We start from the raw sequence: 19,777 nt of genomic DNA on the forward strand, positions 1-19,777 counted from the left end.
GTCAGCAATTCAGGTCAGGCAAAAGGAAGCACCCCCCCGGCATGTAGTTAAACAGTGGAATTCATGACCACAAGATGTAGTGATGGCTACTCACTTGGATGGCTTTAAAAGGGGTAAGAAGACAAATTCATAGAGGATAAGGCTATCTGGCTTCATTATCAAAGGCAGTGTTGCCCTTGGAAACAGGAACCACGACCGGGAGAGCGCTGTTTTGCTGGTGTCCTGCTTGTGGGCTTCCCAGAAGAGGCATCTGGTTGGCCACTGTGAGGACATGACGCTGGACTGGATGGGCCTTTGGCTTGATCCACGGGGACTCTCGTTATGTTCTTGCGGCTGAATGCATTTGTTCAACTTTTGGCCAGTCCTCGGTACTGTTTTCTTCCTGCCTCACTTTCTACACCGTGTGGAAATGATAGCATAAAACTGCATTGCCAAGTATACTTCAGCTGTACTATATGAGGGTGAGCTCAACTTTTCTTGAGAGCCGGTGGTGGCTGGGAGAAGAGATTCATACATGCAAGTCTGTCACTCCTTCACTTGTAGCACAAAGCAAGAAATCTCAGATGAAGAGCCGCAGGTCAGTGACAGCACATGCTTTGCATGTAAAAGGTCTCAGGCTCAGTTTCCAGATGGGACTGAGCAAGACTGCTGTCTGAAACTCTAGAGAGCCACTTCCAGTCAGCGTAGACAGTATTGAGCAACATGGACCAAAGGTATGACCCAGTATAAGGAAAGTTTGCATGTTCCTATGAATGAATTGCCACAGAGTAATCCATTGAATCTTAGAATTGTAGAGTTGGAAGTGTCTTGGAGATCCATCTAGTCCAGCCCCTGCTCAATGCAGGAATCTTGCAACTACATAGTAGGCCAGCCAGTCTCTGTGTAGGAAGCTGTTCTATACCGTTAGTCCATTTAGCTCAGTGTTGTCCACCCTGACAGGCAGCAGCTCTCCAGAGTTTCAGGCAGGGTTCTCCCCCAGCCCAGGGATTGAACCAGGGACCTTCTATATATGAAGCAGATTCTCTGCCACTGAGCTATGGCTCTTCTCCGATTTCAGACAAAGGCCTTTCCCAGCCCTGTCTGGAGATGCTGGGGTTTAAACTTGGGATCTTCTGGATGCAAGCGGATGCTTTGCCACTGAGCTGCGGCCCTTCTCTTCAGACAGCACTTGGAGCACCTGACATAAATAAAAATACAATGCAAGAATCCCCAAAATATTGTATTAAAGATAGTGCAGGTTAAAAAACACATACCAAGGCAAGCAATCAACTTTTCGTTTTTTTCCTTGGGTTAGAATAAGGAACAGGGAAGAAATGTATTCAGTTTGTGTTCTAATGCGAAGTCATCTAATCCACATATTGTGAACTGAAATGCAGCTATCCTTAGAAATTTCTCACAACTTTTCAGCGCAGGTCTCCAATCATTTTTGTTTTGTTTTGTTTTACAAAATAAGTATATGTTGGGGAAAGGTGTGTATAAAATGTGTGTATGAGTGAAAGTAACGTACGAAAGTGCAAAAGGGGAAATTGCTTGCAAAAAAAGTGTGCATTAGGAGAAATGTGTGCATAAATGTGCACCAAGTTTAACCCACCTTTTTAAAAAACCAAAGAAGTTTGCAAATTGATGAACTTAAGATTGGAAAACCGAGAAGCAGAAACTGATGGATCCATCCATCACTAGTTAGAACTGGACCTTGGGAATCGGTGGTTAAAAAGAGTTGCCAAACCATAAGCGTTCTTGGATGGAATTAGATTAATTTATGCCGGATGGGAACCTAAAGTTGTCAATATCATGCCAAGGAAACTCTTCCCTTTAATACAGTTTGACATGACTCATAACCCACTAAGCTTGGCAAAGGTCACGAGCCATGTACAGTGGCCCAAAAGGGGTTTTGAGTTGCTGTCCACCTAGGATTGCGGAAACGGGGGTTGACAGTGGAGGCTAGTGGCTCTGATGTTAGTGGGGCAGTGAATCTGCTCCAGGCTTTAGTCTGAACTTTCAAGGAGCTGTCCAAGATGCCCCTTGGGCAGCTCCTTGAAAGTTTGGACTAAAACCCAGGGTGGATTCACTGCCTCACTGACATTGGAGCCACCAGCCTCCACTGGAGGTTGACAAGTGACTGGCAGGCTATAAAACATGGTGGGCCATTTGTAGCTTGGGGGGGTTCAAGTTGTGTTCACTTTTCCTCTCTTCCTCCACTTCATTAGCCCTCAGTCTGGGTTCCTCATCAAGTAGAACTGGGCAGGAGCTGAGAAATAAGACCAGATTAACTAAGATTCTAATTCACCCTTCAGAGTAGGCCCCCAGTTGCATTGTAGCCATGTCTGTAGTTTTTGTTGTGTGGATTTCCTTGTGTTAAAAGTGGCCATCTTGGCTCCCTCTGTTAGGTTTATCCAAAATTCTCCTTGGCTCTTGATAGAGTGACAGTTCCTGTAACAGTGGAAAAAGCCACCATGTTTTCCATCTTGAGGAAAATGTGATGCTGGCAAGACTAGTGTGGGAATGGAATGATCTCCATACCGCAGAAGAGTTTAGAGATGGGACAAGATAAGAGAAGGCAGGAGCGAAAGAAATTGACACAGCGGCAGAAGAAAGTTACATTCATTTCAAACCAATTCAACTGTCTCCACCAAGCCCTGTAGCGGTGTTTGAGGTTTCTTTGTTTGAGATCCTTCACCCCTCACATGTGGGTTCCTACTTTTTAAAATCAGGGTAAAAGTTAAGAAAAAGATAACCCTTTTATTGTGACAAAACCTAAGAACATAAGAAGAGCCTGCTGGATCAGGCCAGTGGCCCATCTAGTCCAGCATCCTGTTCTCACAGTGGCCAACCAGGTGCCTTCCATAGGATGGAGAGCAAACCTTGACAGATGCAAGGTGACTGCTTGTTAAGTTCATGCAATGGAAATGGGAGCAGAACTTGCAGATGTTAGCTCATTTGTCCAGTTTTATTTATTTATTTATTATATTTATATCCCAGTTTTCCTCTAGGTTGCTCACGCAGTGTACAAACATGGTTCTGCCCCCCTCACAACAACCCTGTGGAGTGTAGGTTAGACCAGAGCTTGGAAAAGTTACTTTTTTGAATTACAACTTCCATCTGCCCCAGCCAGCATGGCCAGTGGATTGGGCTGATGGGAGTTGAAGTTCAAAAAAGTAACTTTTCCAAGCCCTGGGTTAGACTGTGACTGGCCCAGGTCACCCAGTGAGCTTCATGGCTGGACAGGGATTTGAATCGTGATCTCCCAGGTCCCAATCCAACTCTCTAGCCAGCACACTGGCTCTCCAAAATGTGCAAAATGGAAATCAGTTCAGCAAATACAACTAGTATTTGCTGTGGTTTTTCAGTCTGCATAACAGTGCATAATAATACATGACTGATGGCTCTTACCCTTCCGTGCCATTTGCATTGTGCTTCCTTTGCATTGAAATGACTGGGGTAGAATAAAGTACTGGTTGCCTAATTTGTTGTTGTTGTTGTTATGTACCTTCAAGTCGATTTGACTTATGGCGACCCTATGAATCAGCAATCTCCAGTACCATCTGTCATGAACCACCCTGTTCAGATCTTGTAAGTTCAGGCCTGTGGCTTCCTTTATGGAATCAACCCATCTCTTGTTTGGTCTTCCTCTTTTTCTACTCCCTTCTGTTTTCCCCAGCATTATTGTCTTTTCTAGTGAATCATGTCTTCTCATTTTGTGTCCAAAGTAGGATAACCTCAGTTTCATCATTTTAGCTTCTAGTGATAGTTCTGGTTTAACTTCTAGTGATAGTTCTGGTTTAACTTGTTCTAACACCCAATTATTTGTTTTTTTCTGCAGTCTATGGTATGCGCAAAGCTCTCCTCCAACACCACATTTCTAAGGTTGCCTAATTAATGACATACAATTTTGCCACAGCAGACAAAGTAGTTTTTGTCAGCAGTCAAACTGTAGCGGAACGAGAAACAGTGCAGCGTGTGATGAACACGTGGCAGAATGGAAATCGATGCCTTCCTACGTCCCTCGCTATGATAAAACGTTTATTGGTGCTAGCAAGTTTTAAAAATGTGGATTAAAAATGTGGATTTTGGTGATTGCGATATTAATGTGAGATGAGAGTTATGAGCCAACAAGTTCTTCTCTTGGTCGGATTTTAATGTAAGGAAGGTCAGTTCCTTTCTCTCTCTCTCTCTCTCTCTGCAGATGTTGGTAGTCCTGGGAAAATTAAATTTCCCAGTGCTCCTTGCATGTGGCCTGCAGCTGTAGCGGCCAGGTGCCAGAAGGAGGCGGGGAAGACAGACCTCCCTTCCGCCGCTGCTGGTGGAGCAACAAAGTGGGAGTGTTCAGACTCTGCTGTGTTCTCTGGTGACACTGTTCAGGGGCACAACAGGGGCTACAAACTGGGCTTGAAATGAACTGAGCTATATATGTCTGTGTGTGTTGGGAATAGTTCCGTTTTCTCATCCTAATTATTGAGCTTAAGTGAGGGAGGCACTGCATGTGAGGTTCCACAGGGCTCTTTGTTGTCTATGCTACAGCAAATTAACAAAGCTTCCTTTCTGGGATAGAATCAGGGTGTTTGTTTTATGGGTTCTGGGAGACAGAGATGAGTCCAAGCAGTGGAGGGTTGTCCATTAGGGCGAATGGGACACTGCCCCACCAGTCTGCCTTCAGCCAGCTCCCAACTGCCTGCCTTCTCTTACTTGCTACCAGTCCAGGGGCTGGCCCTGATTCTCACTTTCCTCCTCCTCAGTCTCAGCATTGCTCTTGTAGAACTTAGCAGGAAGGAGGCTGTGCTCAGCTCTGCTTCTACTCCGGCCGCACCTGCACCTTACAGTTATGCCACTTGAACAGTCATGGCTTCCCCCAAAGAATCCTCGGAACTGTGGTTTGTTAAGGGTGTTGAGAATTCCCCTCAGAGCTACAATTCCCTGAGTGCTTTCACAATCAGCCCTGCTATCAGAGGAACTCTGGGCATCTCCTAACAATTCTCAGCATCCTTAACAAACTGCAGTTCCCAGGATTCTTTGGGGGACAACCATGGCTCTTTAAAGTGGTATGAAAGTGCTTTCAGTGCAAGATGCAATGTGGCCTTTTTGTTGGCCTCCCTGTCTCCTGCCCCACCAGTCCCAATGGGCACCAGCTGCCACTGGGTCCAAGTGATAATTCTTCTTTGCAGTGGAGGCTGGTGGCTCGATGTCAGTGGGACAGTGGAATCCGCTCTGGGCTTTAGTCCAAACTTTGAACTCCTTGAAAGTTTGCACTAAAACCAGGAGTGGGTTTCACTGCCCCATTGACATGGAGCCACAAGCCATCACTGGTTCTTTGCCTTGCTGTTTCTGTAGCCCAGGGCTAAGGAGCCTGTAGCCCTCCAGATATTGCTGGGCCACATTTGCCATCATTCTTAACCACTGGCTATGCTGGCTGCCTGGGCTGATGGGAGCTTGAGTCCAACAACACCTGGAGAGCCACCTAAGATTTCCACCCTAACTGTAGTAGAATAACAAACTTTTAGAGATACCTCGACTATTATCTCCTTGTAGAATTTGGAAGGAAACAATCCAATTAACTCTTTGATTTTTTTTTTTTTAAGGAAATGCTCCAGGAGAAAAGTTTGTCTGAACCGGAGGATGGATTCACTGCTGCTCAGGCACCTGGCCATGCTGAAACCACTACGGGTTCCCCAGTTCTTGGTGTAGCAGGAGTCAGCAGCACGCCTCTGAGCAGTCCCCAGGGCACAGATCCAGAGCAGGTATGCACCATGTTTGAATGAGCCCACTTAGGCTGACGCCATATCCCTCATGCGTGATGGGAGCAAGTGGACAGGAAACCTCCCTCTCTCATACAATACTAGAACGCGGGGCCATCCAGTGAAGCTGAATGTTGGAAGATTCAGGACAGACAAAAGGAAGGACTTCTCCCCGCAGTGCATTGTCACACCATAGAATTTGCTCGCACCAGATGTTGTGATGGCCACCAACTTGGATGGCTTTGAAAGTGCAGGAGACAAATTCACAGAAAGGATACTGCTATCAATGGTTACTAACCCTGATGACTATGCTCAACCTCCACTGTTGGAGGCAGTATGCCTTCTGGATGCCAGCTGCTAGGAATTGTAGTTGGGGAGAGTTTTATTGCACTCAGATCCAGGTTTTTGGAGTTCCCATTGGGACATCTGATTGGCCACTGTGAGAATAGGATGCTGGATTAGATAGGCAGGGCATTTATGTTCTTAAAATTCTTACTTGGCATCCTTCCCTGACATAATAGAACTCCTGACCATATCTGAGTTTGTCTGCTTAAAGCAGTCATTTGAAAACACAAATTTAGTTACTAAAGTCTCCTGTACACCCAAATCACCTTCTCAACAGAAGAGGCTGCCCTGTTGCAACACTGCAGGATTCAGTGCTCTGGCTGCTACTGCTTCTGCTTCTGCTTAGCCTCTGTTGGAGGTGGGGAATTCCACTGTGTATCTGTTTTGAGTGTGATTCGCTCATTCAGTTGTTCCCAATGCAAAGGCTCAGAAGAACGACTCTCTTTCAGGGGAGGCTACCTGTTGGTTCTCTGCATGAGTGAGAGCTTGTCTCTTTTCTCTGTGAGCCTCTGGTGATGGTGGACCATTTTGCTGAAGCACTGTGTTATGTGTGGATTGTTCGATCGTTCCCAGTGTAGAGATGTGGCCCTCAGAGGAGAATACCTCTTGATTCTTTGCATGTTCTGCGCTTGGGTCCTTCCAATGAGAAGGGACACCCAGGACAGAAACCTGGTCAGAAACATGGGGCATTAGGGGCTCCTCTGTGGGCAAACAATGCTTAGGTTTCATAGTATGTTTTATTGATATATTGTGTTTATATTCCAGTTTTCCTCCAAGGAGCTGACTGTGGCTTACACAATTCCCCCCTCTTATTTTTATCCTCACAACAACCCTATTAGGTAGGTTAGTCTGAGAGAGATAGGGACGGGGTCTAAGGTCACCTAGTGTGCTGCATGACTAAATGAGGATTTGAACCCAGGCCTCCCTAATCCTAGTATATCACTGTAACAATTAGACCACACCGGCTCCCAGTGTGTACAAAAATGAAACATGTCTTTACTTTTAATTTGAGGAAGAATTAGAAATATGTTTGTTTGAAATACTGGTTTTAAAATCTGTACCATCTTCCTTGTTTTTGTTTTTAATTTTGCTAGAAACATCTAGTTCAGGCCGCACAGTAGCTTTATATTTCATTTTATTTTATTACTTTTTTGTTTTTAAAAAGAGAGTTACAGATCCTGCCATTTTTATACAATAATTAAATATAATTATGTACTCTTATGCCAAACTTAGCAGGGGGGATTGTAAATTTCTTAGCAAATCTACCCTGCCACCTGATTAGACAAAACCTGTTTAGTAAGTGTGTTTTTAAACTTTTTATGAAGTGCTGACAACTTTCCTGTATCAAAATTATAGCCAGTTGTATAATAAGGAAGCCGAGAGGTTAAATGGGGTGGGGGGAAGCCTGCATTTGCTCCTGAAGTTACTATTTTTTTAAAAAAAGTTCTGTTATAAACACAACATGCATTTAAGTAATAACAATTATGCCCCAGGCCTTGAAGCTCAGTTTTAACTCTCTTTGCTCTGATGATTGATAGCTGAATTTGAGGGTTGGGGGTTGGGGTTGGGGTGGGGGGGAAGCAAAACAAATTACTAGCAGATCATGAAGAGTCTAGGAAAATTCATTTTGAAGTGAAATATAAGCTGCCAGCCATTAAATAGGGAAAGCATAGATTTCAATATAGTCTGCCAATGAGGGGCTTCTTCAGTCTATCTAGTCAGTTGGTTAGATGAATAAATCAGCTGGTTAGTGAGCCGTGAACTCTGTAGGTGGCCTCTCAGGTTGAGGCACTATCTTCACATCCTCAGCTTTCCCATCTGACATATGGGGGTACACTGCCCTACATTACAGGTACATTGCTGAGCTAAAATGTGAAGCACTTTGAATGTGTGGAATGTGCTTTATAAATGTTAAGTATGATGATATTAAATATACATTTGAATGTTGCAACACTGCAATTAAGGCTGAAATCCTACACACACTTAGGAGGGACTTAAGCCCCACTGAATGTAGTTTGATTTCTAGTATAAAATTGTGCAGCACAGATGCTTTTTTTTCTCCCCCCCCCTGCCCAGTGCAGGAGATTTAAAAATAAAAAATGAAAAATAAAAGAAGGGACACCAGAATCTGCTTTGCACCATGCCAGACTATTTTGTCTGTCTAGCTCAATACTGTCTACTCTGATTGGCAGTGGCTTTCCAGGGTCTCTCATTCAGACATCTTTTTCCTCAGCTGCTACCTGATCATTAAAACAATAATGATGATGATGATGATAAACTGGGGATGGTGGAAATCAAACCTGAGACTTTCTGCATGCAAAGCAGAAAATCTAAAGACACTGCTAAAATGGCACAGACAGTATAGAGGTATGAGAGGTAGGCAGGAAAGATTAGAAGCAGGGGACTGGGAGGGAGTCAATGGAGGCTGGTCCATTAGGGCAAGTGGGAGCACCACCCCACCAAGTTCAGCCTGCCCCCAGCAAGTCCCTACCTGCCTGTCTTCTGCCGGGTCTGCCTGTCTTCTTACTTACAACCAGTCTAGGGGGTGGCTCTGCTTGCCATCTTCCTCCTGTTTCTTAATCTCAGTGAGTTGAACTCAACAGGGAGGAGGATGGGGACAAGACTAGAATTAGTTGGCTCTGCCTGTCATTGGCTCTGGTTCCACCTACTGCTGGGCTCCCTGCCTTCTGCCCCACCACTCCCAATGTGCATGGGAGGAGAAGTACCCATTTGCCAGGAGCTGAAGAGGTGAAGACTTCTGTCTTGATGTGACACAAGGTGTTTGCTGTGAACATATGAAGAGGACCATGGGGTCATGTGTGCAAGCCCCTTCTCACCCATCTCTCTTCCCACCAGAGAGACCTTCTATTGTTGAGTTGAATGCGCTTACAATTGCCCTTCACAACTTCCTGCGAGCAGGAAGGTTGGAAATGGAGTGGGAGGAACTGGTGTGTGCCCCCCCCACCCTCTACATTGAGGGTGGGTGGCCTCTGGTCCACAGGCCTGATTATGCCCACCAGGTCTTCCTATTTCACCTGCGAGGCCATTTCAGCCAAGCCATGCCCACTTGCCCAACATATATGATGCCAGGTTCAGGGCAGGTAAAGAAAGGAAGGAATTTGCAGGCACTCCCAGTCAGCTGATCAGTGACACCTGCAAATGTGCCATGTGCAAAGCGCTTTGCAAAACCCAAGGCTCAGCTGAGTCTCCATGATTTTGGATAGGCTCTGTTCAAGTATAACTCCTGAATAGGGCTCCAGCCAGCCAGCCAGCCTTAATCTAACATGAAACCCAATTTTGTTCCTTCTCTTTACTGTTGGTGATGCGGAATGTGGATTTCTGGGTGTGGCCCTACCTACTCCCCTCCCTCACCAGTTAGCTGGGAGCAGGGGTGTAGTCATCCAGGGACTTGGGGTGTGTGTCTTAGACACCTTACTTGTTTAGGAGCAGGGTCCCAATATTTCCAGTGTCCTATGAGCCAGTCAGCATGAAAGGGGTGTGTGTTAGCCACTGAGAAGAATCTTCAAATATGCTTTCCTGCTGATTGGAGCCAATCAGAGTTGAAAGGAGGAGAGTCAGGAGAGAAGTCTCTTCTCAGTAGCCAACACGTTCCCCTTTCATGCTGATTGGCTCCTAGGGACATCTGTTGTTGTGGAAGAAGGTGCGCGGGGGAAGAACTGAGGAGTTTGGAGATGGCAACAGAGAGCGAGCAAGCGAGAGGGTGTGACGTGACTATCACGAACGGACCCTGAACATCTGAACTTGTCGCTACACTACTGGCTGTGAGTGTTGCTTGGCTTTTCTCCATCTGCATTTGTGTTGCCTCTCACTTCCTATTTTTGTTCTTTCTTTCACTTCTCGAAGACCATTGAGAACATCAAGGTGTACCTGCATGAGAAAGAGCTATGGAAGAAATTTCACGAAGCTGGCACAGAAATGATCATTACTAAAGCTGGAAGGTAGGTTTTTAACTTCCTGTCGTGTTAACATTGTTTGTAAAGGTTTGTGTGTGTTTTTATCCATTTAGCTGTGTGCTAGAATTTTGTGCAAATTGACTCTTTGAAACTCTCCACCCTATTTATGGATAGAGAAACTGCAGTGTGTATGTGTGTGGGGGCATTGGACAGTTTCACTTAAATTTCTCCCGCAGGAGGAGAAAATTTCCAACAGTTTTCACAACCTAATGCGGAGCACTGAAGTTAAGATTGGAGAAATGGATAATGGACAGAAACTGAAATTGACAGATTTCTCTAACCCTTCCTGAGACCCCGGAAGATTGCTGCCTGTCAGAAACAGAACAGACAATTCTGGGCTAGATGGACAAATACTTTGAATGTAGCATATGAGGCAGCTTCCAGTGTTCTAATGATACATTGAGCCCCAAGACAAGGTCCTTTGGGTGTGGGATAGGTAAGGAAGGCATAACTGTGATGTGTGTGTGTGTGTGTGTGTGAGAGAGAGAGAGAGGCAACAAAAGGAAGAACAATCCATGCCCACATCACAATTCAGCTTAAATTATAAAAAAAATGGTTCAAATACACACACAAATTGTCTCCAAGGGAGGAGAATTGAAGGTAGTGATGGGAAGTTCTGCCAGTTTTGGTCCTCTCAGTTTCTCATTTTTCCAGCCTTAAATTCAGTACTCCACATTTCTGCAGCTGCTTGCAATTTTTTTAAAATCTCCATTAATATTCTCCAGCATTTTAGTGTGAATTTCTCTGAATCGACACATTTTTGTAGGCAGTTTTGACTAATGAAGATATTTTTACAAGCAATTTCCTGTCATATAATGCCTTTTTGTATGTTATTTTCACTCATATATTCATTTTTGTGGGCACTTCTCCCTAATGTGTGCATTTTTGTAAACATTGGCTGGCGAACTGCACTGCAAAATTTGAATGAGTTTCGAAGGATGGCTGTGTTTCAGCTCTCATGTTGTTTTGGAAAGCACAATCAGTTTGGCTTGAAATGTGAACTGAATCGAATTTCTCGCCCAACCCTAGTTGAGGAGCGGCTGTCAAACATGTGTTCTCTTGAAGCAGGAATGGGGAACCTATAGCTGTCCCCCCAGACATTTGGGACATAGGAAGTTGCCTTGTACCAACTCTGACCATTGGTCCATCTAGCTCAATACTGCCTATGCTGATTGGCAGTGGCTCTCTAGGGGTTTTCAAATACTGATTTCCCATCCCGGGGATTGAATTTGGGACCTTCTGCAGGCAAGGCACGTGTTCTGCCACTGAGCCTTCCTGTCATCCCTGACCATTGCAATGCCCTATTGGCTGGGGATGACTGGACTTGAGAGTCTAGCAGCATCTGTGGAGCCACAGGTTCCCCACCTCTGCCTTAAAGGATGTGATAGGAACATAGGAACATAGGAAGCTGTCTTATATGGAATCAGGCCATTGGTCCATCTAGCTCAATACTGTCTAAACTGACTGGCAGTGGCTCACTGGGGGTTTAGGCGGGAGATTCCCAGCCGTACCTGGAGATGCCAGGGATTGGACCAGGGACCTTGTCCATTCAAAGCAAATGCTCTACTGCTGAGCTCTGGCCCTTTACTTCCTTCAGCAGACTGACTTAGGAGATGCCCTGTGGTTAGGAATGGTTCGTATTCACGAAGCTACCATGTTTGCACTTTTGGGAAGAATCCGCAAATTGAAACTCAGCCATCCTTTGAAATCGGCACTTCTCCGGATTTTGCAATGCAATTTTCCAGCCAAGTAATGTGCACAAAAGAAAAAGTGCATGTATATATTAGGGAAAGTAACAAAAAAAAGTCTCGTTTTATGGGAAATTACTTTGCAACAATGTTAGGCAAAATTGCATACAAGTGTATATTAGGCGAAATTAGCACTAAAATGCTTGTCATGAGTTTGCAAACTGATGTGGAAATGCAGAGAACTGAACAAGATTGGAAAAATGATAAACTGGGAGAAACTGACATGGACAGAGTTGCTGAAGCTCTTACACCCCCAACACATCCTGGTTTAAGAGATTTTGCAAGCCTTATCAAAACTTTAATTTCCCTTCAAAATCTCTCTGGTGTTTGACTGAGGAGGAAACTTCAGCATTGTCTCTGGATACCTCAACTTGATAGGTATACCCGTTGCATTTCAGTGTCTTGCAGTGGTGTAGTGGATAAAGCAGTGTATTAGGACTGGGGAGACCAGTTTCAAATCCCCACTTGGCCATGACGCTCACTCACAGCCTAGTCTACCTCACAGGGTTGTTGTGAAGATGAAATGGGGAGGAGCAGAACCAGGCTTGATGCCTTGAGCCTCATGGAAGAAGGGTGGGGCATAAATATAATACAAGTATTTTGTCTGTTGAAGCCATGCATTTAACGCCACAGTTCTTATGCCAAGGATTGTTGTCTCAGATGAGGCACTATTACAAGCTGAAGAATCTTTGTGTTTGATTCTTTATTTTCCACCAGTTCAAAAGCTGCAAGTGCAATGGTTCTTCTTGTTAAATATATATTAGAAAAACGTAATTGACCTAAAGTATTGATCAAGAGTTTAGAATATGCCTCTGCCGTTGCACTGCAAGTGATGATGTGATTTTAAGTTGTTTTAAACTGTTTTTAATGTGTCTCTGTTACAAACTACAGTTCCCAGGATTCTTTGGGGAAGTAATGACTGTGAAAGTGGTATACGTGTGCTTTAAATCTGAGTGTGTGACCTGAGTGTTCTCAGTGACCAGAGGATACTGACCGTTGAGGAGGAAATGGAAAAACAGATGGGATTTGAAATGGAATGGAGCATTGTAGAGAAGGTTATGGCTGGCTGAACCAGGCCACACCTATTGTCAGTCCCACCTGTCATTTTTAATGTCAATGCATGCCACCTGCCAATTTTTAAAATGTTGTTGTTGTTGTTGTTGTTGTTGTTGTTTATCGCCTGCTCTTCACTTGAAGGTCCCAGGGCAGGTCACAACAGTTTTTGTATTTCCTCCCCAAAAGTCAGTATTGTCTGGTCACTGGGAACACTCAGCTCATCACAGATTTAAAGCACACTTTATACCACTTTCACAATCATGACTTCCTCCAAAGAAACCTGGGAACTGTGGTCTGTTTATCACAGAGAAACAGTTCCTAACACCGTAACAAACTACAGTTCCCAGGATTCTTTGGGGGAAACTATGTAAAAGTGGTTCAAAGAGTGCTTTAAATGTATGGTGTAGGTGCAACCTCAGTCCTCATTGAGCTGTTTTTTTGGGATCTCTTTTGGTACTTTGGCAAACCTCAGTTTCCTCGAACCTGCTGATACTTCTTTCATGTGTGGATGGTGGTGTTTTGTCTCTAATAAGCAACAATGCTCACACCTGAACATCAGATATGTGATGGAATTGTGCTTCTGCTTCCCACTCAGAGGTTTAAATTTTAGAGAGCTTGGGAAGGGAGCTAACCTCCAAAGAATGACACATTTGGCAATTCTTAGAAGCAGCTTTCATCAAGGGACCTCCCCAGCCAGGCAAGGATGTGAGAAGGCATCTTTCTCTGTACCGCCACGTATTCATCATATGTAGCACTGTTTCTGTTCCTTTGCAGTTTGTCTTCCACCCAAAACAATATTACTTGTCTTGCTGTTCACTGTGGCAAAATTACGTCATTTATGTAATTACATTGTCATTATGTTGTTCAACCCCATTCATTTCATTGCAAAGAAATCACAGTGCAAAAGGGGTGGTGGTGGACGTAATCAATTACGTAATGTTTGCAGGCCGAAAGCAACAATAACAGAGATTGATTTCTGTTCTTTACACGGGACGAATAAGTGAATATTGGCAATTTCTGCTCCCATTTCTCTTTTCATGTGAATTCTCTGACATCCATACTGCCAGGGGCAAGAATTGGGATGGTAATACATCAGTGAAGAGGTGCCATCAGACAAGGACTGTCCACGGTTAATATGGATAATTGGTGCTGGGGATAGCTCTACCTCTTTTCTCTGTCTTGTGTTCGGTGAACTGATGACATGGAGTAGAACAGTCCTCTTGGTTGGTTTTTAAAGGTCAGGGTGTGATATAAGGGAGGACTTGTGCTCAAATAAAATACTGTCCCAGCAGCTACGATCACTTTTGGAAACAATGTTATCCTTTCCTCTGCGCCATTTGAATGCTCGAGAAGGAGACCAGCTCTATAAATTACCGATAATTTATTGCTAGCATTTACTTACTAGGTTCATTACTCCTTCGTAGGCCTGATCTGTGGGGAGATGTTGAAAAAGCTAAGCAAGCTCCATGCTGCAAATGGGCATGGGGTGGTTGCCAAGGACTTGTGATTTATAAAGTGGAAACATCTTTAAAATGCACTAGCTATCTCTTTAATGTTTGACTGTTTTTGTTACAGAAGGGGGAGGTGGAGAAACCCAGAGTGATTATTTCATATTATAAGGGGTTCATAAAAAGATTAAACAAAAAGAAGTTTATGTTAACCAAGTTCCCTGAACTTCGCATAAAATGGTTTGACTCCTTCGCGGATAAAAAATGGTGTGTGGAAGTATACAAGGCTTTGAACATCGCAGGGCATAAATCTGTGTGTTTTTCTAGTTCCAGGGTTTTATTATGACTTTATTTTGGCATCCAGAATATCATCATCATCTTCTTTTTCAATTATTTGGAAAATATGCATTAGATGCAGACCCTAAAAAAAAAAAGCAGGATTTGCTGGCAATTTCTTGCGCAGATGTTCTTGAAATGAAATTAGAAGCTTTTATTTGGAACACCTTTCTGAGTAGATCCTCCTTCCTTACCAGAGCCATCTGTTAACCACCATCTGAAAATAAGGCTGTTGGTCTAGATGGGTGTGATTGGGCTTGGCATGGCAAGAGTTTCCTGGGAAGAGGCAGAGCTTGGAAAAGTTACTTTTTAAAACTACAACTCCCATCAGCCCCAGCAAGCATGGCCACTGGATTGGGCTGATGGGAGTTGTAGTTCAAAAAAGTAACTTTTCCAAGCTCTGGACTGATTGTTAAACCACTTGGAGAATTGTAGCTCTATGAAAGGAATAGGGGGTCTCTTAACAACTCTCCATACCCGTAACAAACTATAGTTCCCAGGATTCTTGAGAGGGGATCCTTGACTGTTTAAAGTGGAATGATACTGCTTTGAATGCATAGTACAGATGGGGCCTCCCTGAATTCATGGCTCTGAGTTTTAAATTGGGGTATCGAGGACCATAGGAAGCTGCAGCTCAGACCATTTATACATTTAGCCCAGTGTGCTTACTCTTGACTGGCGGTGGCTCTCAAGAGTCCCTCTACCTGCTAGGAGAAAGGCCCATAGCTCAGTGGTTGAGCACCTGCAGAAGGTCTCAGGCTGCAGAAGTCCCTGCCTGAAACCCTGGAGCGACGCTACCAACTAGTTTAGACACTACTGAGTGAGATGGACAAATGGTCTGACTCTGTATAAAGCAGGTGACTATGTACCTGACCCTTTAAAAACAACCCAGGAGTTAGAAGGTATAAAAGCTTCTGCATGCAAAGCAGGTGCAATGGGCCTATCCCAGACCTTGTTAACCTACAGATTGTTCTCTGCTTGGGATGGTGAGGCTCAGCATTTCAGGAGTGAGCTCTGTGCAACCCAGGAAGGGCATATTAAAAAAAAAATACATGAGGGCTGTCTGTGATGGAGAATGTTCTTAGGTGCCTCTCTGCTCTTCCTCCTGCACTGTTGGTGGGCCCAAGCCAGTTGGACTGCTTATGCTTGGTGGCTGGGTCCTCTCTGACGGCATCCTTTAAGACATCTTGCTTTTAAGAGAGAATCCTTCAACCTCGAGGATAACACTGGTTCTGTCTTTTATGGCACCAATTAAATCAGTTATGAAACAGCGCAGGGTCGTTAACTGTAATCCCACTTTTGCAATATTTATAGGGCCCTTTTCAAGATTTACATTTGAATAAAATGGGAATCTAATTTTAGCTCTGTTACGGGTTTTTTTTTGGGGGGGGGAAGATAATTTTGTCAATTTGGAGGTGTGGGTGGTGTACTAGGAGAGTCTGAAACCAGCCTGAAAAGCAACTGAACTCTGCTTCCCTGTTCTGGTAATGGAAATGAAATTTGTTTAAATCTCTTGTGCCATGGTACGGGGTTAACTGTCCCTACAGTGGGGTGTGATCATGTGAGAGAGAATGTTTTAAATAAAATAAAAAATAAGATGAGTTGTTATAAAGACAAGTACCCAAATATAAAAATCCCTTCCCCCTCCCCCGTAACCTCCATGGCCAGTGCCACCAGATAAATCTCTTCGATCTGTCTGTAAGGCCATGGGTTCAAGGTTGCTTGTGTTTCATGAAAAGTGGGTTTGGAGCTGAAAAATGAATTAGCAAGGAGAACTCCCATTGAACCTGCATTGTTTGTTATTCTGGAGTAAGGATCTGGCCCCAGACTAATCCTGAACTTCAAAGCGGGCAGCCCTCGCTTTGTATACAGAACGTCATGGTGGAAAGTGGCGTGGGTGATAAGAGAGATTGGGGATGGGACGGTCTTGATGCCCTGGGAAAATGGGAACTCAATGGGAGGCACTTTGATCTTTTCTAAAGTATTTTCTGAAGGTCAGATTCCCCCCTCCCTCTTAAAGGGCCTCTCCTGATTCTCTGCCTCATACATGATAGGCTGTGTATAACTTGCACTTTTAAAGAGGGTGGGGATGAAAAAAAAGGCACCAAGAAAAACCTGATTTCTGCTATGTGCAAGTTATGCCAGTTTTAGACATCTTTCTTAGGCTGCATCACTTGTTTTGCTTCTGCTGTGTGTGTGATGACAAAGAGGCACAGAAAGTTCTGCCCCACTAGGTATCCTGCTCAGTCTTCTGTTTTTTGAGATTCCATCAGACATTGTCCGTACTGTTTCAAGTCCAGCTTTAAGGACTAGAAACTTGCTTTTCTTAGTTTTGTTTCACTGCAAACAGAGATTCTTGGGAATGTTGAATTCTGCACTCAGTATTGATTTTCTGTGGTCATAGAACTGTGTGCATTTCAGATAATAGCTTAATATGACATTCAAGCCTTATGTGCTTGGTGAATTTAAAACTTTGGTTTCTGTGAGATGAGCTGAAATGGTTCCGTCTCTTCCCAGCCCTCCCAGCCATAAACTAAGAAAGTTACGTCAAAGGAAATGTTAAATTTTGAGTGCATACCCCTCCAATTATTTCATAGATGAAACAGGGGCACTCTCTTGTCTGCTTTCAGAACTTCTGTTCTCCCAACCAGGAAAATATGAAGCTGCTTTACACGAGATCAGACTATATATTTTTTCCTAGCCCAATATTACCTTCTCTGACTGGCAGCCGGTCTCCAGGGGCTCCAGCAGATGGGGGTCTTTTTCTTCATTGCTACTTGACCCTTCTTAACTGGAGATGCTAGTAACTGAACCTGGGGTCTTCTGTATGCAAACCATGTGCTCTGCCCACTGAGCTATGGTGCCTCCCCCAAGGATTTACGCTCCCTTTCCGCTGTTCACAAGTGGCTGAAAGCTCATGCTTGCCTGCTGTTTGTAGGGTTGCCAACTTTTTAACCAGGCATTGCTGCTGTGCTTTTTAAAACTGTGACTTCATCATGGCATGGAGGGAACTGTGATCACCTGCTAACTGCCGCAACAATCACACTCCTAGTTTGAAAAAGTTGGCAACCTTAACTGTAGGCTTTCATTTAATAGACCCTGACAACAGTTTTCCTTTCATTAAAAGTGGAAGAAAAGCCAGCACTCTCTCTAAAGGGGCATCCTCAAGAGGGGAAAAAGTAGGAACAGGGCATTTCCCAGGAACAAGAAAACATTCTCTTCCAATGCAAGTGGCAGATTGGGTGGGGCTTTCATTGGCACCAGTGACAGGCAGGGAAAGGGTTAAACTCTCCTCCATACTGCCTGCAGCCCCGCTGATGCTGAGGGGTGGAGGTGCTGCTGGGGTGGCTATTTTACATCTTGTAAAAAAGCGGACATGAATTGCATCCACCAATTGCAGTAACAACACTTTTTGGCCTGGATTCCTCCTGCCTGGAGACTCCACCCTGCAGCAATTAAGATGCTGCTTCTTTTTTCTTTTGAAGTTTGGGTGCTCCCCCTTCTCTGACATGGGAGTGCCCAATTTCCTTGCATTTTAAAAAAAGGCAGTATAAAAGCTCTTTATTCAGCTATGCAACTGTCCACCCCACCCCCCATGTGTGTTGCGATGAGATATTCACCGTTTGCTCACAGAATCATAGAAACACATCATGATTTAAGACTGGGCTGAACTTCCCAAATTTTAAAATCACATGACAACCCCCCAAATAGTAGACCCCCCATTTAATTCCTGTATAATTTGCTTATCTGCCCTCACGAGCTGCTGCTTGTTGTGTCTCTGTTGTGTCTCTGTCACCTAGAACGCTGACTCACACAAATATGGGAGAGGGGTGGCTTCACTGAGGGCACTCTAAAAGTGGAACCTTTAAGTGTGAAGCATGCCTCATGTTGTAGTTCAGCAAAAGAGTACTCGGACATCCAGAGTTTGGGTAGGGCTGAGGAGAGGGAGTCAGAGGGGCAATATCCTCAGGCCTGGACCTCTGGAGGGCTAAGGCACCTGGGGCCTGGACTGTGAAAAAGACACAACAGTTTACAAAATAATTTTTGATAATCATAACAGACCAGAGAGTGGATATAATGTCTGTTGCCAAATCTCAGCATATCCAAGTCTTCTTAGGGTAGGGTTTATTACTACTGTTGAGATTTTAATGTTTTAATGTATTTGTATGTTTTTATTCTGTACGTTGCCCAGAGTGACTGGGCAACCAGCCAGATGGGCGACTAACAAATCTAATAAATAAATAAATAGAATTGGGTGGGGCCTGTAAGGTCATTGAGTCCAGCCCCCTGCTCAGTGCAGGGATCCAGCTTAAAGCATCCCCAACAGGTGGCTGTCCAGCTGCCTCTTGAACGCCTCCTGGGTTGGACAGCCCACCACCTCCCTAGCTTCCCAACACAGAGGTCGCTGCGGGTAAGCGAGAGAGAAAGAAGAGGCAGCAGGGAGGTCAGTGCAGGCACAACATTGAGGAGGGTCAATTTGGCACCACCGCTGTGCTTGCACCATGCCAACCTACCTACTGCCTCGCCCATGCCCCCCTCTCAGTTACTGGCTGTGACCTTGGTGTTGGGAAGCCGGGTGAGCAAGGCCAACCTGCTCTGCTGACTGCTACAGCTCTTTAGATCTAGCACCAATTTACATGCAAAGTTTTCTTTTTTTAAAAAAATCAACAAAAGGGAGAACTTAAACTTAAAGACTGGAAAATGAGAGAACCCAAAACTGTCAGATTCACCCATCCCGAATATTCTTTTATTGCAGGCTGCCTGGGCTCCTCTGGGAGGAAGGGTAATATAAATATAACAGATAAAATAAAAACAACACCCATGAACGCAACACGGACTGGGTGGTGAGTAGTATAATTTATAAGCCATATTTATTTTTTTATTTATTTATTATATTTATATCCCGCTCTTGCTCCCAGCAAATGCACAGAAAAGAGAAGGGATAAAACCATCAGTAGCGAACCATATCAAAGAGCATTTAAAAGGGATTAAAAGATGAATTGAAACACCTGGGAACATAAAAGGTCTTCAGCTGGAATCAGGAGGACGCTTGGATGCTGGACCTCTCTGGGGAGGGCGTTCCATAACTGGGGTGCCACTACTAACCCTCCTTCTGGAAGACCACGTGTTGTGCCTCATTT

The 19,777-nt window shown here is 44.4% G+C and overlaps 1 protein-coding gene across 13 annotated transcripts in view; it reads left to right on the forward strand.

The window, feature by feature from the left end:
• The window catches only part of TBX4 (T-box transcription factor 4), a 117,568-nt gene that overhangs the window by 49,615 nt on the left and 48,176 nt on the right, over positions 1–19,777 (forward strand). For 12 of the 13 annotated variants that reach the window (XM_061604970.1, XM_061604980.1, XM_061604969.1 and 9 more), the window contains 2 exons: positions 5,574–5,732; positions 9,939–10,033. In XM_061604970.1, coding sequence (XP_061460954.1) covers positions 5,574–5,732; positions 9,939–10,033 — 254 coding nt within the window. Of the gene's footprint in view, positions 1–3,860; positions 4,148–5,573; positions 5,733–9,938; positions 10,034–19,777 lie in introns of those variants that run through there. The other variant, XM_061604982.1, reaches the window with a different exon arrangement.

The sequence above is a fragment of the Rhineura floridana genome, chromosome 21 (genome assembly GCF_030035675.1).
Source record: "Rhineura floridana isolate rRhiFlo1 chromosome 21, rRhiFlo1.hap2, whole genome shotgun sequence".
NCBI lineage: Eukaryota > Metazoa > Chordata > Lepidosauria > Squamata > Rhineuridae > Rhineura > Rhineura floridana.